The sequence below is a fragment of the Lynx rufus genome, unplaced genomic scaffold, assembly GCF_022079265.1.
Source record: "Lynx rufus isolate CCGP_SWC_20201006 ecotype Redwood Valley unplaced genomic scaffold, mLynRuf1.p SCAF_9, whole genome shotgun sequence".
In the NCBI taxonomy this organism is placed as follows: Eukaryota; Metazoa; Chordata; class Mammalia; order Carnivora; family Felidae; genus Lynx; species Lynx rufus.
Genome location: NW_025814897.1, coordinates 56,800,448 through 56,822,003, shown reverse-complemented (window position 1 = coordinate 56,822,003; position 21,556 = coordinate 56,800,448). Strand labels below are relative to the sequence as shown.

At 54.4% G+C, this 21,556-nt stretch overlaps 1 protein-coding gene across 2 annotated transcripts; it reads left to right on the top strand.

Moving 5' to 3' along the window:
- The first annotated feature begins 286 nt into the window (after positions 1-286).
- Positions 287-10,267, top strand: SERPINH1 (serpin family H member 1). Of its 2 annotated transcripts, none has more exons than XM_047071101.1 (5): positions 287-631; positions 5,097-5,761; positions 6,178-6,276; positions 6,383-6,615; positions 9,298-10,267. In XM_047071101.1, exons 2-5 carry the CDS (start codon positions 5,140-5,142, stop codon positions 9,598-9,600), a joined length of 1,257 nt encoding a protein of 418 aa, XP_046927057.1. In that variant the 5' UTR covers positions 287-631; positions 5,097-5,139; the 3' UTR covers positions 9,601-10,267. The 2 variants fall into 2 exon arrangements, with proteins under 2 accessions (XP_046927057.1, XP_046927056.1); XM_047071100.1 differs by lacking the exon at positions 287-631 and adding an exon at positions 993-1,134.
- Positions 10,268-21,556: the final 11,289 nt, after the last annotated feature.

The following is a 21,556-nucleotide window of genomic DNA, read 5'->3' as shown; positions in this document are numbered from 1 at the left end:
AGAATTGAATATCCAGCTTAGCTCAGAGCTCAAGGGACTATCAGTTGTGGGAGGGTGGGGTGAGAGGGGTTGATAGACCTGGAGCCATGGGAGGAAACCCGGACAGGGAGGGGGCAGGGATAACCAAGGAGAGAGGGAGCCAGACTTACAGATGGGAAGGAAGCAACGAATGACAGCACCACATTTCACAGCCAAAGAAGGAACTGTGGCCTAGAAAAAGAAAGTAACTTGCTTAGGGTCACACAACATATTACTTAGTGGACAGTCAGGGTTCTCCTTCCTGCGCACCCCTCCAGACCCGGCCAAACCACGACGTTCCCCCGGAGTCCCCGCCTCTATCACTTCAAGACTTTCCAGGGTGAGGGTCCGCTATTGGGCCCCTCAGGACCCCTCTTCCCCTCAGGGCAGTCGCTAAGGTCGAGCTCCGGTGATCAGGAGAAGCTGCGGGTGGAGAAAGATGCTGCTTCTCAGTTTCTGACCACCTCCCCTGAGACAAAGCAGAGGGGTCCTGACTGAGGAGGGGGCGTGTCGGAGAACCCAATTAGGTTTCAGCTCTAAAACGGGGGAACGGATCCCCTTGGGGCAGAGACCTTGCAAGGGAAAGGACTGCTGGAAGGAAGTGCGATCCGGGGTAAGATTGTGGGGATTGGGGATGCTCCTCTCTGGGGAGCTGGACCCTGAAACTCAGTGTCCCCTCCAGCTCAGTGATTCGAACTACCCCCCTCCCCACCCCCCGCCCACTCCCCACCTCCAGAACCGGAAAAGTCCGGAGTCTCCGCAGTGTCCACGCGCAGCGCAGGTCGTGCGGTCCGGTGCCCGGCCTCTCTGCTGGGGGTTCCCAGCGCGCCCCCCCCTATTGGGGGGCAGTAGGACCCAGGGGCCGGGTGAGAGCGCGCAGGGGGAGGGGCGGCAGCCAGGGCGGTCTGGGGGAGGTCTTTGGCTGTTTTTTTTTTTTTTTTTTTTGGCTGAGCAGGGGCGCCCTCCGGAAGCGTTTCCAACTTTCCAGAAGTTTCTCGGGACGGGCGGGAGGAGGGGAACGCCATATATAGATCTGGGGAGCCGGGAGCGGCGGAGAGTGGAATCCGTCCGCGGCTTGAGTGGGACGACTGTCCGGCGCCAGCCCACCCAGCCCAGGTGAGGGAGGGGGCCGGTCTGCGTGCGGCGGGCGCTTTGGGGGTGCCCCGGAGAGTGAGAGAGGGCGGGAGGCCGCCGGGAGGGATTGGGGGCCAACCCAGAGCCCGCAAACCGGAGTCCTTGGCCCTTAGGGAGCAGCTGGGGCGTTCGGGGTCGGGAGCCAGGGGCGGCTGAGTCAACCTGTAGGACTAGGGCGAGATCAGGGCAAGGGTGGGGAATCGGGGCGCTCAGAGGCTCGGAAAAAGTGCAGGCTTCCATGGGAGTTTGGGGCAGGGGTGCTGACGGCAGGGAGGAAACAGTGGGGCTGGGAGCCAGGATGCTGAGACTGCCTTGTGCAGGAACCAGAAGGGAGGAGGTGGGGTCTGGGGGCCTCTCCAGCAGGGGTGAGAGACCAGGCCAGCTTTGCAGTTCGGGGCGCCTCCACCTCTAGGGCTGAGGCCCGGGGGCCGGCGGAGGTAGGTGGACCAGCCTCCTGACGGGCAGGGTGGCATCTGCGCCTCCTGAAAGTAGGGTGGTAGGAAAGGAGATGAAGTAGTCTTGGCTTTTCCTGGGAGGGGTTCTTGGGATCCCCACCGTTTGGGAAGAGTCACAAACGGTGGCTCCATTTCTGATCAGCAGCCTGCATGTGTCCATGTTGGCAGCTAAAGGAGCAGCTTGACCAGTGTCCCCCACCTCCCTTGGGAAGGGGGTGAGGAATCAGCAGGCTCCATATCCCCCCACCCAAGAGGGGAGGGTTAGCTGATTAGAAGGCTTTGAGTCGCCCATTCTCAACTCTGTCCACTGCCACCTGGTTCTTGGAGTGGCTGCAGGGTTAAGGCTACTTCCAAAGGCCAGGGTTCCCTGCCCCCAGCCTAGGGACATTCCTGAGGCGGCCAGAGTGGAGGAAGAATGAAACCACTTCCAGCATGGCCAGGAGGCCCTGCCCCTCCTCTTCTCCGTTTCCGGCAGGTCCCTCTGGGCTGTAGGGCCCGGATGGAGGGGAAGGAGGCTGGAGGGAAACTGGGGGCCTTGGTTCCCTGGAAGCCTCTGGCTGGCACCACACCCTCCTGTCTTCAGATGGTTCACCTGCCCATCCCCCCCTCCTGAGGCTTCCGGATCCAGTCCTTTTGTTTCTGGTCACCGGGATTCCCAGCAGAAATGGTTTTGTTTTGTTTTGTTTTAACCTCACTGTGTAACAGGATACCACATCCAGGCTTCCTCCGGGGGCTCTGCGGGGGCTCTGCGGGTGCTTCCGGGAGGAAGAAGCCCTGCGCTGGGAGGCCTGCCCCCCCCACTGATCCTGTGGGACCTGGGGTGGCTCCCTGCTCCACTCTGGCCTCAGTGGCTCCCGCTGTACAGTGAGGTCCCTGTGGAGCTGGGACTAGCTGTGCCTGCCTTTGTGCCAGGGGCAGTGTAGATGGGGTCCCATGTTGGGGTTGGGCCTTCCAGGCCCCGCCTCACCACCGCTCCAGCTCTGCCCTAGCCCATCCTCCTCACTCTTCTGTTTTCTTTCAGAATGAAAAAGGCAGGCACTGACCTCCCCCTGAGGCAGTTTCCAGGTACTTTAGACTCCCTCAAAGTGTTTGAGATCCTCTCTGGTGACCCCTAGCATTTGCTTCTCTTCCCTCTTACTTACAAAAACCCAGAATCCAGTCTCAACTCAGTCTGGCTAGCTGTGGGCACAGCCCTTGGCTCTCTGATCGAACAGTTTTCTTTGTGGGACTGTAAAGTCGTCTAACCTCGGCCTCAGGGCTGGGATTTCTCTGTGGCAACGCGGGCTGGGCTGTGGGAGGCTGGCTTGCAGTGACTTGCCTCCCTCTGTTGCTGCTGCTGGGTCAACGTTAAGGGCGGCCCTTCTCCGCAGCCACGCATCTCCCTGAACCTCTCTGCAGAGACCCTGTGCAGACTCAAGGAGGCTCTGGGCCACCCCCTGGGACCTGCACCCAGGCCTCCTGCTTCCCAGGCTGGAAGCCCCCCTCTGCCGGCGGCGGATGGAGATAATTCAGTTTCCAGCCTGCCACGTCACCTAGAGCGGGAGCTAGAGCAGGAGGAGCAGGAGCGCGGCTGCGTGGCTGCCTGAGGAATCCCAAACTAGTCATTTGGAGCTTTCTTGGAAAGCCCCTCCCAGCCCTTTGAGGTTCTGGTTGGCTGGGGGTGGGGGCTGTCAAGATGGTGTCTGCCACGTGGCAGGGCTGGGAGCTGGGCTCCTTGACTCTCTCCCAGTGGGATGCTAGTGGCCTTTTCCCCCGCGTCTGTGCTCTGGCATCAGCTGTATGGACTAGAGGTGGCCTTCGAGTTGAGTGACCAAATGCCTGTTGTCCAGGCAGAATAATCAGTAGTGCCCCATTTTACTCTCTTAGGCATCCTTTTGTGTGAAGTAATTCTTTGGTCTTTCTGCTTTTGAGGCTCCAGGCCTGATGGGGAAGGAGCTAGGGCTGGGAGGAAGGTGGGCCCTGAGATCCCCCCTCTCGTCTGCGCTCTAGGGTACAGGTCTCTCTTGGGCCTTGCGCCCCCCCCCCCCCCCGCTTTCTCCATGCGTCCTTTGCTTCCCCCTTTACGCTGCACCTTCTGAGAGGTAGCCGCCCAGGGAGGGGGGACCCGCCTCGGTTCACAGGATGGCTACAGCAGTGGAGTCTTTCCAGAGACCCAGTGCTCTTGCAGGCAGGCCGAAGTCCTGAGGGTCCTCTGCTAGGATTCTCAATTTGGAGGTCCTTAAGGACCCCAGGATGGGATCCGCTGGAGCAGTGGGACCCCAGCCTCCACCAGAGTTCCTACCAACCCTTCCCTTCCCCCTATCCATCTTGCCTGAAAATAATGGGGAAGTATCCCATGTGGAGAGACTGTCCTGATTGGAGGCCCCGGGAGGAGAGTGAGGCTTGTTTTGGGGACCAATGCTATTGCTGTGGTTTGGAAGGGATCCTGAGGAGAACCCTGAAGCCACAGAGCGGAGGGCCTGTGTGATAGCCAGGCTCTGTCAGATTGGAGGGCAGAATGGAATCTGAGGTGGACCCAGCTTCCTGTGAACACGCTTCTGGTTAGCCTCTGGTGAATGGGAGGGGGTGTCATTGCTCCATTCAACTGTGACTTACTCCTCCTCCAGTATCCTTCCTCTCAGGAAACCTACCCCCCACCCCACTTTTGTCCTGGGGATTTCCCATCCATTCTCGGGACTGTGGACAGATGGACAGGTATGTCCCTGCTAGGATAGAGGCGTTGGGCGTGGAGACCTAGACCTCTATGGCTTGGCAAATGGAGACTGAAGCTGAGAGAGGAGTGGACACACACTCAAGGTCACCCTTGGGCTGCAGAGTTTAGCATCTGGGTTCCCCCATTTAATGAGTGAGCCAATGGGTGACTCATTAACATCCCAGGGCAGGGTAAAAGGCACAGGGGGAGGGGCAGTCCTTCATCCTGTCCCAACAGGACATCCTTTGTCCAGGCACCTGAGCTTCATGCAGACCCTCAGTCCATCCGCCACATTTTTCCACTGGAAAAGGGTCCCGGGGTCATATGAGATCAGAGCTAATCTGTATACAAAATGAAGACCCTAAGTCTGCCCAAGTGGCCCTGATTTTTGTTCATTGAGGAACAGCTGAGGCCCATTGTGTGCTAGGCACTGGAGATTTAGAGGATAACCAGACTGGCTCGATTTCTTGTCCACTCGGAGTTCATAGACTAGTTAGGGATGGAGATCACGTATAATAAACACACAAGACTGACTCTTGTAAGTTCTGTGTAAGAAATCAATAGGGTGGAGCTGTTGCCTTGCTAGAAACCCTGCTCCGGATTAGGAGCTCAGAGAAGGCCTCAGAGAGACTGGGCAGACTGAGACCTCTGATCTGGGCAACTCTTGAGTTAGGTCTGGGTTCCCCAGAACTCTGAGCTCTCTTGATCCCATCTGCAGGGGACTTGGTGGCTGCCAGAAGGCTGGGGATGGTTCTTGGGGAGGAACATCTAGGGTTTCAGGGCCATCCTCTCTCCAGCCCTCACAGGTCCCCCGTGGTGCGTACAACCCGCCTCCCAGCCATGCGCCTCCTCGCGCTCATCGGCGCCTGCTGCCTCCTGGCCATGGCTCTGGCCGCCGAGGTGAAGAAGCCCGCGGCTGCTGCAGCACCGGGCACGGCAGAGAAGCTGAGCCCCAAAGCGGCCACGCTGGCCGAGCGCAGCGCCGGCCTGGCCTTCAGCCTGTACCAGGCCATGGCCAAGGACCAGGCGGTGGAGAACATCCTGCTGTCGCCCGTGGTGGTGGCCTCGTCCCTGGGGCTCGTGTCACTGGGAGGCAAGGCGGCCACGGCCTCCCAGGCCAAGGCGGTGCTGAGCGCGGAGCAGCTGCGGGACGAGGAGGTGCACGCGGGCCTGGGCGAGCTGCTGCGAGCGCTCAGCAACAGCACGGCGCGCAACGTGACCTGGAAGCTGGGCAGCCGCCTGTACGGGCCCAGCTCGGTGAGCTTCGCAGAGGACTTCGTGCGCAGCAGCAAGCAGCACTACAACTGCGAGCACTCCAAGATCAACTTCCGCGACAAGCGCAGCGCCCTGCAGTCCATCAATGAATGGGCGGCGCAAACCACCGACGGCAAGCTGCCCGAGATCACCAAGGACGTGGAGCGCACGGACGGTGCCCTGCTGGTCAATGCCATGTTCTTCAAGCGTGAGTCCAGAGGGGTGGGGCGGCCGGGCACAGAGCCCTCAGCAGCTGGGGTGGGGAGCCAGCTCGGCAGGTGTTGCCCAAATGCCCGACAGGTGCCAGGGCAGAGGGCAGACGTGGCGGTGGCTGAGCCGAGGGTCCTCCTGAAAGAGTTCTCTGTCCGGTGGAATCAGCCGGACCCTGACTGTAGAGAGCTGTTCCTCATAGCTTCAGGCAGCATGTCGCGGGGCCAACGCCCATGTCCCCCAAAGCGAGGAGCATGTACTCTGTGGACTGGGCGCTGGGGTGGGGGGGAAGGTGAGCCCCAAAGACTAGAACGGAAGCCTGTGGCAGAGAGAGATCCAGGGTGTGCAGCTGGGGGGCTGTGTTCTGAGTGGGGGCCGTCTATTTCTGACCTTGCGTTCTGCTTCCCGCTCCAGCGCATTGGGACGAGAGGTTTCACCACAAGATGGTGGACAACCGAGGCTTCATGGTGACCCGATCCTATACTGTGGGTGTTACCATGATGCACCGCACAGGTGGGTGACCTGCGGAGCCGGGGGCCGAGGTGGGGGGGTGAGGGCACTCGGGGCCTAGGCCTCCCCCAGCCCTGCGTGCCCAGTGCCCTCTCGGCTCTCCTCCCAGGCCTCTACAACTACTACGATGACGAGAAGGAGAAGCTGCAGATTGTGGAGATGCCCCTGGCACACAAGCTCTCCAGCCTCATCATCCTCATGCCGCACCACGTGGAGCCCCTCGAGCGCCTTGAGAAGCTGCTGACCAAGGAGCAGCTGAAGATCTGGATGGGGAAGATGCAGAAGAAGGCTGTCGCCATCTCCCTGCCCAAGGGTGTGGTAGAGGTGACCCACGACCTGCAGGTGAGGGATGGCCCAACTTGGGGTCTGCAGGGCCTGGAGGAGAGGGGTGCTTGGGGCACCCATTCATCAGCTCAACCGGTCTGTCCTGAGCCTCTGTGGGTGTCCAGGTAGTACTGGGCGCTGCTGCGGGGAGAGGCCTGGGACCTGCCTTTGGGAACATAATGGTGACATCCGTAGTTAAATGCGATAGAGCGCCTGCTGTATGCCAGACACTCTTCAGAGCACTTCGTAGATGTTAACCTTTTAATCCTCGAAACAACTTCATTAGGTAGGACTAATGAGCTTCTTAGAGATGAGGAAACCGAGGCTCAGGAAGGTTAAACAACTTACCCACAGTCACATAGACGGTAACTCAGACATCTGGCACCAAGCTGTGCCCTAGTCCCGTACCGTACTGCCTCTGAGCCTGAGGTGCCCCCAGTTCTAGACTGTTCCAGCCGAAGGGTCATCCCCCGTGCAGCAGTAAGACGAACAATGGCTGTCAGCAGTGAGGCACTCGGGGTGGCTGGAAACTGAACCCACGCATTCAACGTTATCTTCTCCTCATGACCGCCCTGGGTGTTGGCCAGTGGCTTGAAGGGAGGCAGTGACTTGCTGAGGTCACCTTGGTTAGTGAGTGGTAGAGCTGTGATGAGTCCTCAGGGTGAAAATTCAAGGTGGCCTTTTTGTCAGGAGAGATTTTTTTTTTTTTTTTTTTTTACCTACTCAAAAGGGAAAACTTTTATCTCATTCGTGCCTTGGATGCCAGAAATGGCTCCTTGGTAAGCTTCTCACTCACGGGATTGATTCAGATTCACTGCTGACACTGTGGAGAGAAAGCTTGTGATGAAATGGGGCTTCGGCTCCGGACCACGGACTAGTGGCCCTTGCGTGGCCTGTGCTGTGGATCATGCTGAGGTGTCCAGAGAGGAGCCATCACCACGTCCTGGACCCGTCCAGGTTCTTCCCCAGCTTCTCCTTCTGCCGTGGCTGCTCTGACGCCATCCTCCCTTTTTTTCTCCCGTGTCTTCCTGGAACCGTGGGTGGACACACAAGTCCATGGGGTACGTGGAGTTGAGAAATTTGACGTGTGTGACTTGTGTGAGGTCATTGGGACTGGAGTCGCTGGGCCTAGAACACCTGTCTCAGGACCCCCTGACCCTCAGGACCCCAGCTCAAGTGCCTGTTTGGCCTCACCAGGGAGGTGGCCTGTCCTGCAGAAACCTGGGCCCGGAAGCTGCTGGTGACTCGGCCAGTAGTCCTTCTCTGCAGCGTTTTCCTCACTGAGCTGCAGGGAGACCAGGCTCCGGTCGTGGGGGATAAGGAAGGCTTCCTGGAAAACGGGGTGGTTAAAGCATTCTACAGGGATGGGGCTGGCCATTGAGACACCATTGAGGGTGCCGGCTGTTCAGTGAGACCGTCGAATAAAGTGCTGGGAGAGGTATGCTAAGGGGTAAGGCCACAGCACAAGCACAGTTGACATACGAAAGCGCTTGTACTTGGCTTCCAGCGGCTCTGCAGAGCCATGGCAAGTGTGTGTGTTGGGAGTGGGGTGCATGTTTGTGGGGGTGTGTTTTAATTTTGTACTATGGGAATATGTAAAAATGTATATTGGGGCGCCTGGGTGGCTCAGTCGGTTGAGCGTCCCACTTCGGCTCAGGTCATGATCTCATGGTTTGTGAGTTCAGGTCCCACATTGGGTTCACTGCTGTCAGCGCAAAGCCCGCTTCAGATCCTCTGTCCCCCTCTCTCTGCCCCTCCCCTGCTTGCAGTCTCTCAAAAATAAACATTTAAAAAAAGATGTATCATGTATACATTAAAACTTGATCAGTGTAATGAACTCTCCTGTATCCATCACCCAGCTTCAATCATCAGCAGCTCATGACCCATAAGGAGTCATCGATACACAGCCATTTCTCCCCCAACAGATTATTTTTTGTTAATTGTTTGTTTAGTTTTGAGAGAGGGAGAGAGAGCATGATGGGGAGAGGGGTAGAAATAGAGGGAGACAGAGGATCCAAAGCAGGCTCTGTGCTGACCACAGAGAGCCCGATGTGGGGCTTGAACTCACAAACCATGAGATCATGACCTGAGCCAAAGTTGGACACTCAGCCTAACCAGCCAGGTGCCCCACCCCCATCAGATTATTTTGAAGCAATTCCCAGGCAGAAAGCACCCTGGACAGGTTTTAAAGCCCCAGGATTATATGGTCATAGCTATCCTTAGAGTAGTCTTCCTTACATTTGAGTGTGCCAAGAATTACCTAGAGATTTTGTTAAAGAAGCTTCCTGGGTCCTCCCCCAGAGATTCTGATAGGTGGCTCTGGGAGAGAGGGCGTCAGGAGACGTGTGTTCCATATAAGCTCCCAGGTGGTGCCCGTACTGGCAGTCCGTGACCCGTGCTTTGAGAAGCACTGATCAAGATTGCTCAGCAGGACTGGGGATAAATTCTGCCTTTCCCCCGAGTCTCCGTGTCCTTATCTGTTATGTGGCAATTAGAGGTTCTTGCAGGGTTGTCGTGAGAGTTAAGAAAGCAGTGGTTCGAAGTGCCTACATCATGTCTGGCATACAGGAGGTGATGGGGAGGTGGTAATCTCTGCTCTGAGGAACAGGGTAGGAGGTGATGGGTGGTGAGGGTGGAGGGTGTGGGTCTAGGAGCCTTGCCCATCTCTCGGCCTCACCTGGCACCTGCCTCATCCCGCAGAAACACCTGGCCGGGCTGGGTCTGACTGAGGCCATCGACAAGAACAAGGCAGATTTATCACGCATGTCAGGCAAGAAGGACCTGTACTTGGCCAGTGTGTTCCACGCCACTGCCTTCGAGTGGGACACAGAGGGCAACCCCTTTGACCAGGACATCTATGGGCGCGAGGAGCTGCGAAGCCCCAAGCTCTTCTATGCTGACCACCCCTTCATCTTCCTGGTTCGAGACACCCAGAGTGGCTCCCTGCTGTTCATTGGGCGCCTGGTTCGGCCCAAGGGTGACAAGATGCGAGACGAGCTGTAGGGCCCCAGGGTCGTGGGATGGCAGGAGGCAGCCGAAGGCTCCTGAGACACATGGGTGCTATGGGAGGGAGGGAGTTGAGGTACTGACCTTGGATAGTCCATGGGGTAGGGGTGGGCAAACAGAGCAGGCTTCCTGTGTGTCTGAGCAGACTTCCCAGCCATCTGCTTGGACGTGGGCTCCCAGATACCATGATGCTGAGCCCAGGAACCCCAGGGACCCCACATTCTGTGGGACCTGGGCAGTAGTCATGTCCTGCCCTCAGAGCCCTGGGTTTAAGCCTGCCTCAATCAGTGTTCATATTTATAGCCAAGTGCTTTCTCATCTGTGAGACGGAATCGAGCTAGTGGGGGCTCAGCCCAGGCCCCGTGGAACGGGGGCCCTCTTTCCCTGACCCGACCATCACCTCAGCCCTCTCTCCAGCTCTATTCCAATCCTCTCCCAACTTCCCTCAACTATAAAATGAGGTGCTGCACCCCCTGGGACAAGTACCCCCATGATGGCCCTGGCCCCAGTTGAGGGGGGGATCGGGAAATAGCTCATGGGGGTGGGGGTGGGGGCTCATGGGCGGATTCTGGTCAGGCATCATAGGGGTGAACTTTTTTTCTCCGTTTGTAGATTTTCAAAGATGGGGAGGGAAGGGGGAAAATGAGCCTTTGTTGCTGTCACATCAAGAACTTATTTGTACAATTTTTTTTTTTCAATAAAACTTTTCCAGTGAAGTTTTGTTGGAGCATGGAGGGTGACTGGATCAGAGATTCCCATGTCATTTTTCCCGGGAGACAAGGGCTCCTTGTGTTAAGCCAGGGCCCATATCAATATGGTGCTGAAATGCTGGCAGATAACTGCAGGCCCCCTACATGCCGACTCGGGAAATGGTTTTGGCTTTGGCCGCCCTGGAGAGGTGGCTTTGGGGCTGGGGTGACAGTGCTGGACCTGGAGCCCGGGGCATTCTACGCTGGAACTTTGGCTCTCCAGTCTTCAGTTTCCTAGCTTTTCAAACTGATCTCATCCATAGCCAGGTTAGATAGGCTGCCTGACTGAGCCCAGCTTTGGCAGGAAGGAGCTTGTGGGATCCTTGTCCCATTTGGGTGTGCAGCAGGAAAGGAGGAGGGACCTGACACAGCCCTCCTCACACGGTCCTTGGGGCTCTTGACCCCATAGCTCAGGAGGAGAGAGGGTGAGTGGGGCAGAGGAAACTGGATTCGACACTGCTTGCTGGCAATGTAGTCTCGGGCAGGTCACTTCCTCTCTCCGGGCGCCTCTCTGGCTTCCCTCTTCCACCAACTTTGCCCTGGGGGTTGTTGGTCCAGGGAGGGGAGCCCCTGCCTGGCTGCGCAACCCAGTTGGAGTCTTCCATGATTGAATGGGGCTGCAGAAAGGCCAGCTGACTGACTCCTGTTAGTACCAAAACAGCATTTAGAATACCGCTGCCAGAGCTCCAGGTCTGTCCCGTGCAATGGACCCAGTAAATCAGATGTCTGCCCTCAGGGGCTTCATCTGAAAGTGGAAGCCTATAGTGACAAGCGTGCTCACTCCTCACTGTGTTCCAGTCCCCTGGATCATTCTGTTCCAGACTTGCTGTACTCGTTCCCTGCCTCAGGGCCTTTGCACTAGCTCTTCTTTCTGCCTGACAAGCGGTTCTTTGTCAAGGGTACTTTTTTTTTTTTTTTTGTCATCCAGAACTCAGCTTGAATGTCATTTGCTCCACAAGGCCTTCCCTGATAACCCAATGTAAGTAGCAACTCCCCTGCCTCAGTGTCTATATTGTGTTTTCTCTTTTTACTGACTCCTTAATGCTGTGAAATTTTCCACCTATTAACACATTCACTGGCTGTCCCCACTATTAGAATGGAAGCCCCATGAAAGTAGGGGCCACATTTTGTTAATCACTGTATGTCCTGCACCTGGAGTCAGCATCATCCCCACATAAGACACTGAAAATATATTTGCTGAGTTAGGAAGTGGAGCAGCTGTGCTAGAAGGGTAAAAGGGCTGTGGGAGTACAGAGGGGGAAGCCATGACTGCCAAGGGGAGATACAGAGGGCTCCCAGGAGGAGGTGACATGTGGGCTGCCTTGAAGGGTGAGTAGGTATTCAGAATAATAATTTAAATATCAGCTGGTACTACCTTTGCGTTTTGCTTCTAACACCATGTTTGTGCAAAACACCATGTCAGTCTCTTGGTGTCCCGTGCTATGGACATGGATATAATTTTATCCAAATTATCCACATTTGGATATAATTTTATCCAAACCTCTTAGCAGCTCGGCTAAGTAGGAATTCTCTCTGTTTTAGTGGTGAGATCACCAAGGCCGAGGGAGGTTAAATAACCTGCCTGAGGCCCCACAGCACAGCCAGTGGGGCTGAGCTGGGAACTGCTTCTAGAACGTTGGCTAGTTCTCCCTCCATGCCACGTGGGAAGGGCCGGAGAGGAACTGGCCAGATTCTAATACTGAAGGTGCATAGCCTGCTTATAGTCTACACATGTCATCCCACGTCTTCCCCACGACGGCCCAGTTAGGTGGGAAGTCCTAATCATACTAGTGTGGCTCAGAGATGGGCAGAGCCTGCACAAGAACCCAGGCCTCCTGGACCCAAAGTTCAGCCTGCAATAGCGCCCTCAGCAGGTGGGAGTGCCCCACCAGAGGGGAGCTCACAGTGAAAGAAGCCAGGCCTGGGGGTGGGTGCCACCCAGATGACCCAAAGGGGGCCCCGAGGCCACCTGCGGCCATCTGGGCACATATGGGGAGGGTAGTGAGAGGTCTGAGCTCCCTCCTCATCATGAAAGGTGGAGTTGCTAATGTGGAAGGTGACAGGGCAGGAGGCAGAGGTAGTCAGGTCAAGGTTGGGTTGGGGGTCAGACACCACCAATGGGTTGGGGGTCAGTGCCACCAATGGCCCATCCTGCCCTGTGTGGAGCTTTCCTGTGGCCTGGAGGCCATTGGAGGGCTGTCCTATTATTCCCACCATGCTGCTTGGTAAAGCTGCAGAGATGATGATGACTGCTGGATTGTGAGGGTCCTGGATGTAGTGCAAGTGCGGGAAGGTGGGGATGAACTCTCTACTGGGCACCGACTCGGGGCCTGGCACCGCTGTGTCTGATCTCATTTAATCCTCAGCGCTTACCTGAGGGGTAGCTATTACTGTCCCATGTTACAGATGAGAGGGGGAGTGGCCGGCCCAAGGCCACCCAGCAGGTCAATGACGGGGTCCGGCCTATATGGGAATCCAAGCATCCTGGCTGTGGAGGAGAGAAGTTGTGGACAGGCATGAGTGCCGCACTCTACAGTTCATAGTGGGTAGTCACCAGTGGGTTTCCATGTAATCTTAACCCCAGTCCCTGCAGCACGGAGCTCGTTACCCTGCATCCATGGAAGAGTACCCCAGCTGAGATCTTGAGAGCAGGCCCTGGTCTGCCTGTATCCTGCCACACCCCATACCTAGCACAAGGCCTGGGACACAGGAGGTGCCTAATAAATGCTCACTCAAAGAAATTGTCCAGTGGGTGCTCTGGTGCTTAGCAGCAGAGGCACTGGAGCCTGACAGACCTGACCTGTGGTCCTGCATCCCGGCTTTTCCCTGGCATGGTGACCTCAAGCTTCTGAGAAGATGAAGGCAGGAGCTGAGGACCTGGGGCCTGGGTTCTGCAACTCGCATCATGTCACCTCCATCACATTCTGTTGGTCGAAGCAAGTCGTGAGGTGTGCTGAGATTCCAGGGGCAAGGAATAGACTCCATCTCTCGATGGAAGGAGCAGCAAAATGGCGTGGGCATGTTTTCAATCCACCACCCGGGGGGTGGCTGGTTCTCTTCATGCCTCACTCCCATTGTTTCCAGTCCCAGAACTGGAGTTCTGTGCTTGCCTGACTCGGGGGCGCTAGTTCCGGAGTCAGATCTGGAAGGAGGAAGCATACACATCAAAAGAATCACAAGGTTTTGCTAATTTACATTAGCACAAAATCTGGAAAACATGGCAATGTTTACTGTGGGTGCTAGTCCACAGAGAGAGGAACATAATTTCATTGGCCTAAATTTGTTTATTTATGTATGCATGTGTGTGTTTATTTATTTGGTGGGAGGGGCAGAGAGAGAGGGAGAGCAAGAATCCCGAGCAGGCTCCGCACTGTCAGCACAGAGCCGGACCCAAGGCTCGAACCCACGAACCGTGATATGACCTGAGCCGAAATCCAGTTGGATGCCCAACCGACTGAACCATTCAGGCGCCCCCTGAATTTACTTATAACACAGGATACATTTACCTGAGATCCTAGATTTAGTGTGCCACTTTGTGCAGCGAGGGGCGGTTTTCGTTGTTGGCTTAGCTTTTGGGTTGACCGAACCTCGGATTCAATAGGGAACTATGAACTATGCCTCATTGATGTTGAAATGCCAGGACTTTCTTGCTTTAAAATAGGGGAAAGAACCCGGACACTAAGGGAGGGAGGAATATTGAGGTGGGTTTACCCTGCGTGACCCACTCACCTGCCCCCTAGCCAAGTTCCACCCTCTCCAACTTCCTTTTCTAGAACCTCTAGGAAACTCCCTTCACCAAGATATTGCGAACTCCATTAGTGACGGGAATGTCTTTGAAACAGGATGTACTACTCGTTCTCTGCAGGCTAGGAATGCCAGTGGAAGAGGCTGCCACAGAAATGGTCTCTATAATTTTAGTGGAAGTGCTGGGATCCCGGAGGAGCAGAGCACACACGGCAGCACTTGGCCTGGGACATCAGACATCAGGTGGTAATCAGAATGGTTTAACTTACATCTTTATCTTTATCTTTAGCAGAGGCTAATTGTTCAAAGACCAAATAGGACCAACAGGCAGCCTCTAAACCCTCCTTAATCTGTATTACAGAAACAGCAAAGCAATAAGCGAACAAAACCTTCGGCGTTGGGCAATGGAAGTCCCACTTGAGCCACTATGAAAGAGAACCTCAGTTCCCTCACCCAAAGCCCCTTGAATGGAAGAGAGGCCAGTACACTTCGGAGCAAACCCTTCAATAGCACCCCAGACGCATACTGTAAATCTTTCCTGGGCCATTTGCCAGAGAACTGTGCTCTGTGAAGGGAAAATACACAGACTTTTCAGGGATTAGCAGACCTTGAGTCTATTTAATGCTAATTTCCGAGGACACAGAGAACCACTGTGCAGAGGCTCCGGCGGATCAGGTGATAATTGGAGTTTTGACCTGATAATTGGAGTTTTGACCTGAGTCCAGGCATGCTGCACCCCAGGCATGAGACTCTGGACTCATCCTGAAATGATTTCCTCAGTTTCAGGGTGTAAGGGTGTATAGTTGAAATTTACAGGCGGAATTCACACGTAACTCTCCAGGCCTACGGGATGAGGGCCATTACAGTAGAAGGGGACAAGTGTAAGCCCCTGGAACTTCACCTTCTTACCAGTCAATAAACCGAAAGAGTGGTTCAGCTCTGAAAGAATCACAGAAATTCGTGCCCTCCTCAAAGACCTGAGAGCTGCAGGGGTGGCTTCTACCGCGGGGCCGCGTAGCTCACCTCTCTGGCCTGTGCAGAAGACACAGGTCTCTGAGAATGACAGGGAGCGATCACGGGCTTACTCGGATGAGGATGCCCCTTGCAGTCGCTATTCTAGGCGTGGCTTTTGTTGTGGGAGCAAATGTGCATGTTTTTTTTTTTTTAATTTTTTTTTCAACGTTTATTTATTTTTGGGACAGAGAGAGACAGAGCATGAACAGGGGAGGGGCAGAGAGGGGCAGAGAGAGAGGGAGACACAGAATCGGAAACAGGCTCCAGGCTCCGAGCCATCAGCCCAGAGCCCGACGCGGGGCTCGAACCCACGAACCGCGAGATCGTGACCTGGCTGAAGTCGGACGCGTAACCGACTGCGCCACCCAGGCGCCCCGCAAATGTGCATGTTTTATGCCACTTGATGTGAAACTATGTATCGGCAAGTAACTTCTTTCCTCTTCCTGTATGGAGAATGGCAGAAGCAGTGTGCTTTCTCTTGGCGGAGAGAGAGCAGTACAGACCGCTCTCGCAACTTCTCTTCTCGCAACTTCTCTTGAAGCCTGTGAAGTTGCTGGTTCTCTGCTATGAGTTAGTCCACGGGGATATTGTTTGTTACCTGACAGAAGCCTTTTTTAAATTTTTTATTTCTTAAAAGTGTACTTATTGCTTTTGAGAGAAGAGAGGGAGAGAGCACGAGCGGGGGGTGGGCAGAGAGAGGGAGAGAAAATCCCAAACGGGATCCGTGCTGTCAGTGCAGAGCCCGATGCCGGGCTTGAACCTGCGGGGCTTGAATCCGTGGGTGCTTAACCGACTAAGCCACCCAGGTACCCCAGAAGAATTTTTTTCTCTCTTTCTTTTTTATTTTTATTATTTTTTTTTTTTTAATTTTTTTTTTCTTCAACGTTTTTATTTATTTTTGGGACAGAGAGAGACAGAGCATGAACGGGGGAGGGGCAGAGAGAGAGGGAGACACAGAATCGGAAACAGGCTCCAGGCTCCGAGCCATCAGCCCAGAGCCTGACGCGGGGCTCGAACTCACGGACCGCGAGATCGTGACCTGGCTGAAGTCGGACGCTTAACCGACTGCGCCACCCAGGCGCCCCTCTCTCTTTCTTTTTTAATTTAAATCCAAGTTAGTTAACGTATAGTGTAGTAATGATTTTAGGAGTAGAATTTAGTGATCCATTACTTAGGGACAACACCCAGTGCTCTCCCCAGGTGCCCTCCTTAATGCCCATCACCCATTTAGCCCATCCCCCCAGTATCCATCCAGCAACCCTCAGTTTGTTCTCTGTATTTAAGAGTCTCTTATGGTCTGCCTCCCTCTCTGCTTTTATCTTCCTTTAGCTTCCCTTCCCCTGTGTTCATCTGTTTTGTTTCTTAAATTCCACATATGAGTGAAATCGTACGATATCTCTCTATGACTGACTTATTTCGCTTAGCGTAATACCCTCTAGTTCCATCTGCATTGTTGCAAATGGCAAGATTTCATTCTTTTTGATTGCCGAGTAATATTCCAATCAATGAATTTGATCATCCTCTCAAATTACAGGGCATCATACTTGTCCACTACATCGAGGACAACGTGTTCCTAGGATTTGGAGAGTGGAAAGTAGCAGGTACATTAGATGCATTGATAAGATACAAATATGCTGAGTGTGGGAGATAAATCCCATATGAACATAGAGGCCTGCCACCTGAGGAAGTTTCTGGGTGTTCAGTGGTCAGGATTGGTATTAGGATTCTCCATAGAAACAAGAATTAATAGAAGATACAGATATGCATGATATAGATATACATGTATATAGATAGATATAGATATAAGGAGATTTGTTATAAGGAGTTGGCTCACACAGTTATGGAGATCTGCCCAAGACCTGGAGTTGGCAAGCTGCAGATCTAGGAGAGTGATGTAGTTCCAGTCCAAGTTCGAAGGCCTGAGAAGAAAGCGAGCTGATGGTGTAAGTTCTAGTCGGGAGGCAGGAGAAGACCGATGCCCCAGCTCGAAGGCAGGCAGAGAGCAAATTCTCCCTCACTCGGCCTTTTGTTCTGTTCAAGCCTTCGATGGATTAGATGAGGCCCACCCGCATCAGGGAGGCGATCTGCTTTGCTCAGCCCATGGATTCAATTGTTAACCTCATCCCTCACAGACACACCCAGAATCGTGTGTGACCAAGGATCCTGGCATCCTGTGGCCCCGTCGGCTGACACATATAATTAACCATCACATCCTGCCAAGTGAAAGAACTTGCTGTGCTCTTGTCCCCTTGGTAGCAGTAAGAAAGGACCCTTGTTGGGCTTCTGTGTATAGGGGAGGCAATCTACATCGCAGTTAGGTATGCTGTTCTGATGCATGTCCTGAGCAGCCTGTGAGGCTCTCCGCTTTGAGAGGAGCCCAGAGCAAGAGAAGGGTTCCAGGTGGTCCAGGCCGAAGGGCAGGCAGCTCTTCCCATAGCACCGATGACCCCAAAGGGATTCAGGTGTCTGCAGTGGTTGAGGGTGACGTTTGAGCTCATGGCCAACCCTGAGAGAAGAACCACAATGGAGCAGCCAGGATTTAGGAGCCAATCTGGGCACTCCTTGGTGAGCAATTTTCTTCCTTTTGAGGAAGAGCTCTTGGCTTGTTGCTGGACCTCGCTGAGAATGGTCCCTGTGTGGGAGGTGCCAGCAACTATAAAGTAATTAATGACTCTCACCCATAATCGTCTCGTTTCTCGGATTGGGGTATATATGCTCGGTGAGTGCTAACTGGGATGTCAGTGAGTCATGCATCAGGTGTGAAAACACTCCATTTCTCTCCTTTTTCCGCCCTCATTTTCTAGAATCAGGCTCTTGTCTCCTCTACTCCACAGATTCTGCAATTGTCAAGTTCACCGGTGACCTCTTTATGGCTAGTGCAATGGGGCTTTTAAACAATTATTTTGGGGGCACCTGGGTACCTGGCTCAGCCGGTTAAGCATCCGACTCTTCATCTTGGCTCGGGTCACGATCTCACAGTTTGCGAGTTCGAGCCCCGCATTGGGCTCTGTTCTGACAATGTGGAGCCTGCTTGGGATTCTTTATCACCCTCTCTCTGCCCCTCCCCACTCTCAGTCTCTCTCAAAAATAAAACAAACATTAAAAAAAATAAATAACTAGTTTGGAAATATGGAAAATTTCAAACACACATGGAAGCTGAGAAAATAGTATAATGAACTCCCATCACAAAACTTCAACATGTATTGACTTTTTACCCATTGCCCCTGCACCCTCCCTTGTGAACTCACATATCTTCCCAGGGCTGGTGAGATCTAAATTTCAGTGAGGTCCCCATCTCTGCTTTCATTCCAGACCCCTGTCCAAGGCGGAGACCAGTATATCCAGAATTCTCCTAGACACCCCTCCGTGGCTGTCCCACAGGTGTCTCCCACTCGACACGTACCAAACTGAGTTCCTCCTCCTGCCCAAACCCGCTGTTTCCTGGATTTCTATACATCCGCTCAACACGTAGTCCTTAAGTTATCTATTGGGTGTGCAAGAAAAAATGGTGGATTTGCAATAAGCAAAGACATCACTGCTCTACTAAAAACAAGAAAAAAAGGGCGATAACAAGGGTTGACAAGAATGGGGAGAAATTGGAAGCCTCATACATTGCTGGTGGGAGTGTAAGATGCCCTCCAAGAGTCAGGTCTAAGCCCACTGAGGATTTAAAGTGACCGGCTTTCAGAGGAGAGGGGAATAAAGCATAGGTGTTTTGATGGATGAGAAGGTAGAGTGGCCTGACTTGGGAAATGGTGGGGGGGGGGGGTTGTGTAGAAAGATCAGGGAACTGGGGAGCTGGATTGTGGGGCTCTGAGGGATGGGTTACAGGGGTGCCTGGAGAAATGGCATAAACACCACCCAACCTGCGCAGACTTTGGGAGCTCCCCACTAAGCATGGTGTAGGGGCCCTGGGGCCACCAAGTGCCCCCCTGGCTTGGGCTCCGGGAAGCTGTCGTGGTGATTTGTGTGTCTTCTTCTCAGGATGGCCTGAGCCTCGTGGATCTGTGACTAGCCCCAGGGACAGGGGGAGGCTCCTGGTAAATGACCAACATTAGAGTTCCTGCCAACCCTGGCAGTGAGTGGAGGGGACTCCGACTAGATTTCATGTGATTTATCAAAATAAAGAAATGCACATTTCTCGCGCCCTGAGCGTCATGATGTAATATGGGATTACAAATTGGGATACGTGTGAGGTAAAAAGGGGATGGCCATAGAGAAAGAGGGCAGATTCCCTATTTATTTAGCAGGTCGAGTGGACAGGTCTTAATGGTGGATTGGAAGTGGAAGGTTGGAAATTGGTGCAAAAAAACCCGAAGATTTCCACATTTCCGACTGAGACGTGGGTCCGTTGGGGTCCATTCCCCATCCCCTTCCTCTAGATGACCAGTCCCGGCCGTGATAAAGACTACCGATGGTACAGCCTCAGCAACCTGGTCCGTGTAGCCTACAACCCATCTGCCAGTCACCCCCTTCCTGCTCCTGCCTGGGGGATGGTGTGGCACGAAGCAGGTATTAAAGAGGGGATTCACTTCCCGGTAGGAGTAAAATCCTGGCCTGTCCCAGGATTAGCCACGTGGGGCTCCAGAAAGGCCTCAGCCCACTCCCTAGAGGGTATCCAAGACTGGCCAGGGCGGGGTCTGTGCTCACTGGCCTCAAGGTCCCCAAGGGTCCCTCCTCCCATCCGCGCCCCAGCATGTCCCGCCCGCTGGCCAGGCTGCAGGGGACACGTGGAAGGCTCAGTGATTCTCATCCCAGGGCAGGGTGGGATCCTGGCTGGAAGGTTCCCAGCTGGGCTGGGGGATCCTTCGGCTGAGTTTGGGCATCCTCGGGCCTGAGTCTCGGATCCATCTGGGCTCAGACACAGGCCGCCCTGGGTTTGGCCCTGGGCCGGAACCAGAGACTCCCCTTGCAGAGAGCACCCAACCATCCCTATCCCTCCTGGCCCCCTCAGCCAGGCCCTTGGGGGCCGTGGTGTCAGTGCCGGCAGAGTGGCAGGCAGTGGGGTCCTTCGTCTGGATTGGAGGTGCAGCAGCAGGAGGGAGAAGGGGGGCTGGAGGTGCTGGGGGAGGGCGGGGAGGGGAAATGGCTGCAGCTGGGAAGGACCAGGCCTGGAATGAAGTCTGCTTCTGAGAAGGGCCGAGAGAGTCCAGTTCATTTCCCGCCTCTCCCCGCCTCAGCCCTGGATGGGAGGCCTTGGCCATCACCTCCCTCACTGGGCCCTCTTCCCATTCAGAGCTGGAGGCGCCCCGGGCTGGAGGGTTTCTGCCTCAGGATCTCCAGTCGGAGGGGTTTGCAAGGGAGGAAACTGAGGTGGCTGGTGCTGGGCTGGGGCCCAGGTCCACCCGCTCGAAAGCCGAAGCTGCCAGACCCGGCAGCCGCTGCTGTGTCCCCATCTGCACTATCTCTCGGCCTTTGACACTGGGCATCACGGGCCTGGCACCAAAGGCCCCTGGGGTCTTCTTACAGCTTTGGGCCAGCCTTCTCAGCGTCCTCTGTGCACCTCTTGTCCTCCCTTTTGAAAGTCTCCAGAGCTTTGAACTGGGCCCCCTTCTCTTCCATTGTGACACTGTCACTGGGAGAGCTCAGCCTCCCCCCATGTGGGGCTCACTCCCAGGCAGCTGTTCCTTCAGAGATGGAGCCCTGGTAGCCAGGGGCCTCCTGGACATCTGCTCCTGGATGTTCTGCGCCTCAGAGATGGTGCTGTCATTGGCCTGGCCCCGAGTGGAGTGAGGAGGTAGGCTTGGGGCCAGTTGCTCAAAAAACCGACTCTTCGGAAGTCATCAGCACTTCCTGTGATGGTTTCTAACAACCAAGCTGAGCTACCTTAAAAGGAGCCATTTAAAAACTGTTGTATGGGGGGCACCTGGGTGGCTCAGCCGGTTGAGCATCCGACCTCGGCCGAGGTCATGATCTCTAAGTTCATGGGTTTGAGCCCTTGTCGGGCTCTGTGCTGACAGCTTGGAGCCCGGAGCCTGCTTCGGATTCTGTGTCTCCCTCTCTCTCTGCCCCTCCCCTGCTCATGCTCTGTCTCTCTCTCTCTCTCAAAAATAAATAAATATTAAAAAAAAAAAACTGTTGTATGTAAGTGATGAATCACGGGAACCTATTCCCAAAGCCAAGAGCACACTGTATACACGGTATGTTAGCTAACTTGACAATAAATTATATTTAAAAAATAATGAAAAATAAAATAATAATAATAAAAAAAAGAGATCTTCAAGGGACACCTGGGTGACTCAGTAGGTAAAGCATCTGACTGTTGATTTCAGCTCAAGTCATGATCTCACAGTTCATGGCTTGGAGCCACATATCGGGTTCTGCACTGACTGGGGCTTGCTTGGGATTCTTTCTCCCTCTCTCTGTCCCTCGCCTGCTCACTCTCTCTCTCTCAAAATAAATAAATAAACTTTAAAAAACTGTTAAAAAAAGAGAACTTTAAAAGA

What these genes read in the sequence shown, in the direction of transcription:
- SERPINH1 (XM_047071101.1), top strand. Translation starts at nt 5,140, where the DNA reads ATGCGCCTCCTCGCGCTCATCGGCGCCTGCTGCCTCCTGGCCATGGCT. An exon ending in CAATGCCATGTTCTTCAAGC is followed by an intron (nt 5,762 to 6,177) that starts GTGAGTCCAGAG and finishes TTCCCGCTCCAG; the next exon opens with CGCATTGGGACGAGAGGTTT. An exon ending in TACCATGATGCACCGCACAG is followed by an intron (nt 6,277 to 6,382) that starts GTGGGTGACCTG and finishes CTCTCCTCCCAG; the next exon opens with GCCTCTACAACTACTACGAT.